We start from the raw sequence: 6,491 nt of genomic DNA on the forward strand, positions 1-6,491 counted from the left end.
TTTAGTCAAGTGGACTTTGACAAAACTGCCGAGAACCTCTGGTTTATGGAGTACTACATCTCCCACTGAGTTCAAGATCGTTGTTCTTCTAAGAAACAGCAGTTCTCTGAGCTTGTTATTTTACAGTGAAATGCCCTGCTGTCTAATCAAGGTCAAAGAAGAGCCAGACTGAGTCAAAGTCATACTGTTAATGTGAATTTCATGTGTTTTTGATTACATTTTGGTTTAGTGAAAGTATATTCTTACAGACAACACATTTTTCTCAATCCAATGCACAGCTGTTAACTGGTTTTAACAAACTGGCAAATATAATCTTCTAAAATGAACCCTGTGCAAAAAGTATTTAAAGTTAAACAAAAATTTGCATTAAGTCATATTTAATTTTGTTCCTTATAGAAAACCATTCTTTCACCTTGAAATTCAACAAAAGCATGGCATCTCAGTAGTAGTATCCCAATCCTTGCATCCACAGTAAGCATTATATTGGTATAAAAGGATGAAAACTGCCATCACACAAATGTAATGTCATTTCACCCTTGTTTTATTTTCCACTTCAGTGTAACCATATCACAATGCTGCATTTTCTTTACCACGTTTCACCCTGATATGCTTTTTTTTTTGCGAGATCTCAGTGGACAGTCACGGCAAACAGAACCATTAATCAATACTTTCAGTCTGAGGGCAGGGATAATAAATGCTCTTCGGGCATTTCCCAGGCCAGAATTTCTGCTGCTCCTTGCCAGAATAACACATCTACAGGGTGGGCCATTTATATGGATACACCTTAATAAAATGTGAATGGTTGGTGATATTAACTTCCTTTTTGTGGCACATTCGTATATGGGAGGGGGACCAAGCACACCATTGTTTTTCTTGTGAAATTCCCAATAAGTTTGATGTGTCACATGACCCTCTTCCCGTTGAAAAAAAACAAAAGTTGGACCCAAAATGGCCGACTTCAAAATGGCCACCATGGTCACCACCCATCTTGAAAAGTTTCCCCCCTCCCATATACTAATGTGCCACAAACAGGAAGTTAATATCACCAGCCATTCCCATTTTATTAAGGTGTATCCATATAAATGGCCCACCCCATACAAACATCTACGAAACAGAGCATAACTAACTTCCATCTAACAGACACACCCAGAGAGAAATCTCACAACATTAGAGCATCAAATTTAATGTTAAATATTAAATGTACATTTAATAACTAAACAACGACAAAAGTTGTAGTGTAAAAAATGTATCTACAGATTTTCAGTTGTTAAAATAAAAAAAAATCACAAGAAGCAGCATGTTGTCTCGACTGGAGTAATCCTGAGAAAGTAAAGCTGCACTGCACTGTAATGGATATTCACATCTGGCCCTGTGCCTTTGTCCCTATTCATTTCAACACACAAACACACATGGCCCTTGCTTTTCTCTCATTTTTCAGGGCTGCATTCGGATGGCGCCGTCCAGGCGGATCACCTCTCCATTGAGCATGGGGTTTTCTGCAATGGAGGTGACAAGGTGAGCAAACTCAGCAGGGTCTCCTAGGCGTGAGGGGAAAGGCACCTGTCGGGCCAGGAAGCTCTGCACTTTCTCAGGCAGCCCTGCTAACAGCGGTGTGGAGAACAAACCTGACGAATGGGAAAACAGAGAAATAATGAATGACAGAGCCCTACAGTTTTTAAATGTCTCTTGGGTTGGTGTTGGTTAGAACATTAAGAGTGAGCATGTTTAATATGGCTGATATCTAAGCAATCAGTAAAAAGAGGATAACTGTCCTCTTTCACTCTGAGTGTGCAGGATGGCTCTTCCTCCCACTCATTACACATAGACAGTATGCCAGTAATGCATCACAAGTACGGACTGATGAGGGAACACACCTGGGGCAATGGTAACAACACGAATGCCCATAGGGGCAAGATCTCGGGCAACTGGAAGAGTCATTCCAACAATACCCCCTTTAGAAGCTGAGTATGCAGCCTGGCCCACCTGGCAAACAGAGGAAATGATTTCATACATACAGAACACACACTGTTGTTTAACTACAGGACAGACATTTTTCATACAATCTCTGCTTTAGTTCAGAGGCACATTCATCTGTCTCCTTTTATTGCTATTTCTTGGTGTTTTTCCCTGAAGATAACTTGATCCCTAAACACAAGTTGGACTTTATTGCTTCTGTTACTCTCCTTGCTAGACGTGTCATCTTTTTTAAAATGGAAATCATCAATTCCTCCCACACGTCTTTGCTGGATTAGAGAAGTGTTTTTGCATATGAAACGAGAAAATCAGATGCACTTTAAGAGACCCTACTAGAAATTCTAATCAAAAAAGGGAGAGTTTTTAAAGCTATGCTGACAATATACTGTATCCTACGATTCCAACCTAACTTTTAACACAAATTTCACAGTAGATGGATGAGTAAACCCCAACCCCTTTTCCCCCCTCTTAGTATTTTCTGTATTGTTCTGAATCTATCTTTATATGGACACAAACTGTGATCTGATTGTCTGCTTGGTTTAACATCATGCTTGGAGAGCTTGAGTTGTGTGCATCTTCAACTGATATTTAATACTGATCTTGCCTTCTCTTATTTACTTGCTATAATGAATAAAAACAGTTACCTGTCCATCAAAAGCTGCTACACTGGCTGTGTTAATGATGCAGCCTCGGTGCCCATCAGCATCTGGTTCGTTTTTGCCCATCTCCCCGACAGCCAGCCTTATCACATTAAAGGTTCCCGCAATGTTCACCTAAAACAGACATGACACAGAAATAAATAAATTATAGATGAACAGGTATTCAATTAAACATCTGTTTAAAAGAGTTGACTGATTTCAAGCCATGACACTGGGTTGACAGTGTGGATACTGCACTATATCCCTGTAATGTTTAGCTGCAGTTATACTAATCTTATCCTGCCCTATAATGCTAATCCAGGTCCTAATGTCTACATTTTACAAATGTTTTATAAGGTTTTATGGAATAGTTCTTGGTTTGTATATTTGTTTTAAGTTACTATCTTGATGCATGTTTTTATTTAGACAGCGATGATATGTATTCCTCATTGTATTATGAGAAAACAGATGAAAAACTACAGACTCATATCTTCACAAAACCTTGTGGAGCCCAAACTTAAGATTCCCACTTAATAATGTTATACAGTTAGTTAACTCTTGTTTAGCCAGAAAATATTAGAGCTGACATCCAGACTCACAGTGATAACACGGCTGAAGTCCTCAAGACTGTGAGGGACGTCTTTTTTGAAGTTGTACGTCTTGGCAGCTACAGCAATGCCAGCACAGTTCACAGCCAAGTCCAGTCGGCCAAACTTTTCTTTAGCCAAGTCCACAGCTGCTCGCACATCTGACTCTGATGTTACCTGGATAGAGACCATTATCAATCCTTACCGTATGGTGAATTTGTTGATAACAATAACAAAAATTAATAGATAGCTATATTCAACTTTGGTGTTCAGTACAAAAACAAGGCAACAAAAGTGCAGTTAGCATCTACCAGAAGTACAGATATTAGCATTGTGCAAAGTGAAATCCATAGAGATGCTGAGCCTCACATTGTGCATGCCTTGCCATCTTGGTCCATCAATTAGTTTGGAACCAGAATTGGAAAAGAATTTGATCCAAAAGTAAAATGCTGAAGTGCTGAAACAGAATAACTAGGGCACAGGCTACATGTCTCATTTAACAAAGCTGACCACAGCAGGGTACTTACATCAGCTGGAGCAAATGCACAGCGGTCCCCGAGAGAAGTGGCCAACTTGTGTCCATCTGAGCTGGGCAGATCTAGGATCACAGCACTGGCCCCTTGATTGAGTAACCGCTCCACCGTGGCTCTGCCCAAACCTGAGGCACCTCCTGTGACCAAGCCCACCATACCCTAGGAGGAGGGGGACACACAGTTACAGTAACAGAGAAAACCATTTGAAAGTGTTAAAAGGTCATTCCACTGCTTAATGATAAAGACCCAGAGACTGTTTAGATAAGATTGCCTGTACACTGGGCTGAGACGTAAAGCAGATCAAGCAGGACAGCTGGACGTCAGTGCTCACCTTACAGAGCAGTGCACTGACAAAATCCACTTTGCTTAGTTGAAGCAGTTACGTTTTTAAACAGCGCAGCAGCTCCATTCTGACACCTAGTAAAATCTAACGGCTGCACCACATAAGATTAAACAAAAATGTACATGGCAAAATAAAAAAAACCTTCATTAAGTACTTTTGTCTTACGTAAGTCTCTGTCACACCTCTGAGCTAAGAGTGCGTCAGGAACCAACCCAATTATCTCGTGGATTGGGACTTTAGCTGAAAGTGAGTGGAACCTAATTGCAGTCACTGAATGATGATTAATTTGATTGAAGATTTTTTTCCCTTCTATATTATTATTATTATCATATCTATATTAGCTCTTTAACTGGTTACCAGATTGGGTATTTTACTAATCTGTCCATTCCGTGTTCCTACAATTTAGTTGCAGCTAAGCGTGAGCTTCTGTTGTCACAGGTTTCAGCAAGTTAGACCCTCCTCAGCCAATCAGAATGTGTGGTCAAAACCAAATGCTGTATAACAGCAAGTACATCCGAACACGTGTAAAGCAGGGGCGAGGTAAGGCATTTAGTGTTAAGTTACATGCGCGGGCGTTTATCCGATTGCCGTTGGTTTTAAGGCATGTATGAGGAGGTGGTTTTGAGGCACGACAGGTCAGTTCACTCAGTGTCGGTATTACTTAGCCCCGACCCGCTCACTGCTGCTGTGTCCCACAGATACTAGAAATAAGAGCAAAATCCTCCCTCCAGAAGTAAACCGGCAGATCTGAAAGGACGATTGCATTCACAGTAAACCAGGCCTTCATATCCGAACACAACGCGATAATCCAATGAGCGTTAGTTACAAGTTGATTTCATTTCAAACCACCCCTCACCTTGACACTCCTGATGTTCGCCATGTTTCCCTCCGCGCGGGCTGAAGCGCCTGCGTCACAGTCGGCGCAGCACTGAACTCCTCGGACACAAGCTCGCGTCTCTGACGAATCACAAACACGGACGTGACAACGCCCCCATTCTATTGGCTTAAAAACAGCTGATTGACATATCCATCGCCCAGTGAAATTGCAGCTCAGTCCTTAAGGTCATGTCAGGAAACTCGGCACCAGAGCCTGCTCGGTACTATCCTTTGTCCCGTTTCTGGCCAGATTCACCAACCAGTGTAAAATTATATCTGAATTTGACATTTGTTTTCAGGAAAATATGCAGCCATTGGATCCATTATAAACAATATAGTTATTTGCTCAAATATGAATTTCCTAAACCTTTAATAATCTGTAAAACTTAAAGCACATGACTAAACCAACACCTCAGCATTACTGAACACATGGATCATTTTGACCGCTAGGAGTAGAAGATGCAACCAGCTTTTAATACAATTTAATTTACATGAGCCATGGAAATGTTTAGCAGAGTCCTTTTGAATAATTCTTAAATATTTTAAGTGAAAAATAGTGAATCATACTGTTTGCGTGTATGGTTTGATTGGAATCTGAATAAATGTAGTGGAAATAGAATGAATGCCACATTTTATAAACTGATCAGTTTATTATGATATACATTTATATCTGAAATACCAGACATTCATTTGAGAGAAAAAAAAAAGAAAACATTTATATATAGAAACCAGCAATAATGGCAAAATTTTATAAAATCATAAATCTACAATTAAAGAACAAGCTTTTTAAACACAAATATAAAAGGGGTATGAAGACTCCAGTGTGAAAGGCAGTAAGATGTATAGTTATCTCCAGCAAGGGACAAATCATACCAAGTCCCCAGAACAACACAACTTACTACCTCAGCACAACAAAGCTACACTCTCACCACATTCCAAGGTAAAGATATGCTTGCAGTTTGAAGTCCACATTTTCCTTGACGGATCTTTCCTTATGAAGTAACGTGGTAGCCGTGAGAAAGACAGTAGGCTGTATAGTTATCTCCCAGATCTGGTGTGATCCCAAACTATACAAACTACTACCTCAGCCCACAGATGCCAACTCTCTGGACAACAGCTCTCAATCCTGTGGAAGAAAATTCACATTATATAAAATTGACATGATCTTAGTCAGCGAGGCATACTGAGAAAATGGTGTTTAACCAAGGTTCATACTCAAACACTGTTAGAATCCTGAAAATAAGCATGCACTGTCACCACAAATTAGTGGTTAATAAAGTTGAATTCTAATAAATAATACTACTATTAGCGGAAGACACTGACTGAGAACAGGTGAGTGTCATTTCTCTAAAATGATCTCATTTCTAACAGATTAGCTGACATCACTGTATAGTGAATTCCCCAAAAAGACAATGTACCAGGAAATCGAATACAAATTAAAATCTTAGAAGCAACCCTAATAAAAGGTCCAGTGTCATGTAAAGCAGATGCAGAATGAAAATCAGCATCATTCTCATTTATAACAGCAATATACATACCA

The 6,491-nt window shown here is 39.9% G+C and overlaps 1 protein-coding gene across 3 annotated transcripts; it reads right to left on the reverse strand.

The window, feature by feature from the left end:
* Positions 1–525: 525 nt before the first annotated feature.
* hsd17b10 (hydroxysteroid (17-beta) dehydrogenase 10) lies at positions 526–5,038 on the reverse strand. 3 transcript variants are annotated; one of them, XM_066672150.1, is made up of 6 exons: positions 4,640–4,858; positions 3,727–3,891; positions 3,212–3,376; positions 2,619–2,747; positions 1,875–1,983; positions 526–1,625 (listed from the first exon to the last, which is right to left on the reverse strand). In XM_066672150.1, exons 2-6 carry the CDS (start codon positions 3,886–3,888, stop codon positions 1,435–1,437), a joined length of 756 nt encoding a protein of 251 aa, XP_066528247.1. In that variant the 5' UTR covers positions 3,889–3,891; positions 4,640–4,858; the 3' UTR covers positions 526–1,434. The 3 variants fall into 3 exon arrangements, with proteins under 3 accessions (XP_066528247.1, XP_066528248.1, XP_066528246.1); XM_066672151.1 differs by lacking the exon at positions 4,640–4,858 and adding an exon at positions 4,064–4,213; XM_066672149.1 differs by lacking the exon at positions 4,640–4,858 and adding an exon at positions 4,932–5,038 and having other exon boundaries at positions 527–1,625.
* Between the last annotated feature and the right edge of the window lie 1,453 nt (positions 5,039–6,491).

This window comes from Hoplias malabaricus, chromosome 5 (assembly GCF_029633855.1).
Source record: "Hoplias malabaricus isolate fHopMal1 chromosome 5, fHopMal1.hap1, whole genome shotgun sequence".
NCBI lineage: Eukaryota > Metazoa > Chordata > Actinopteri > Characiformes > Erythrinidae > Hoplias > Hoplias malabaricus.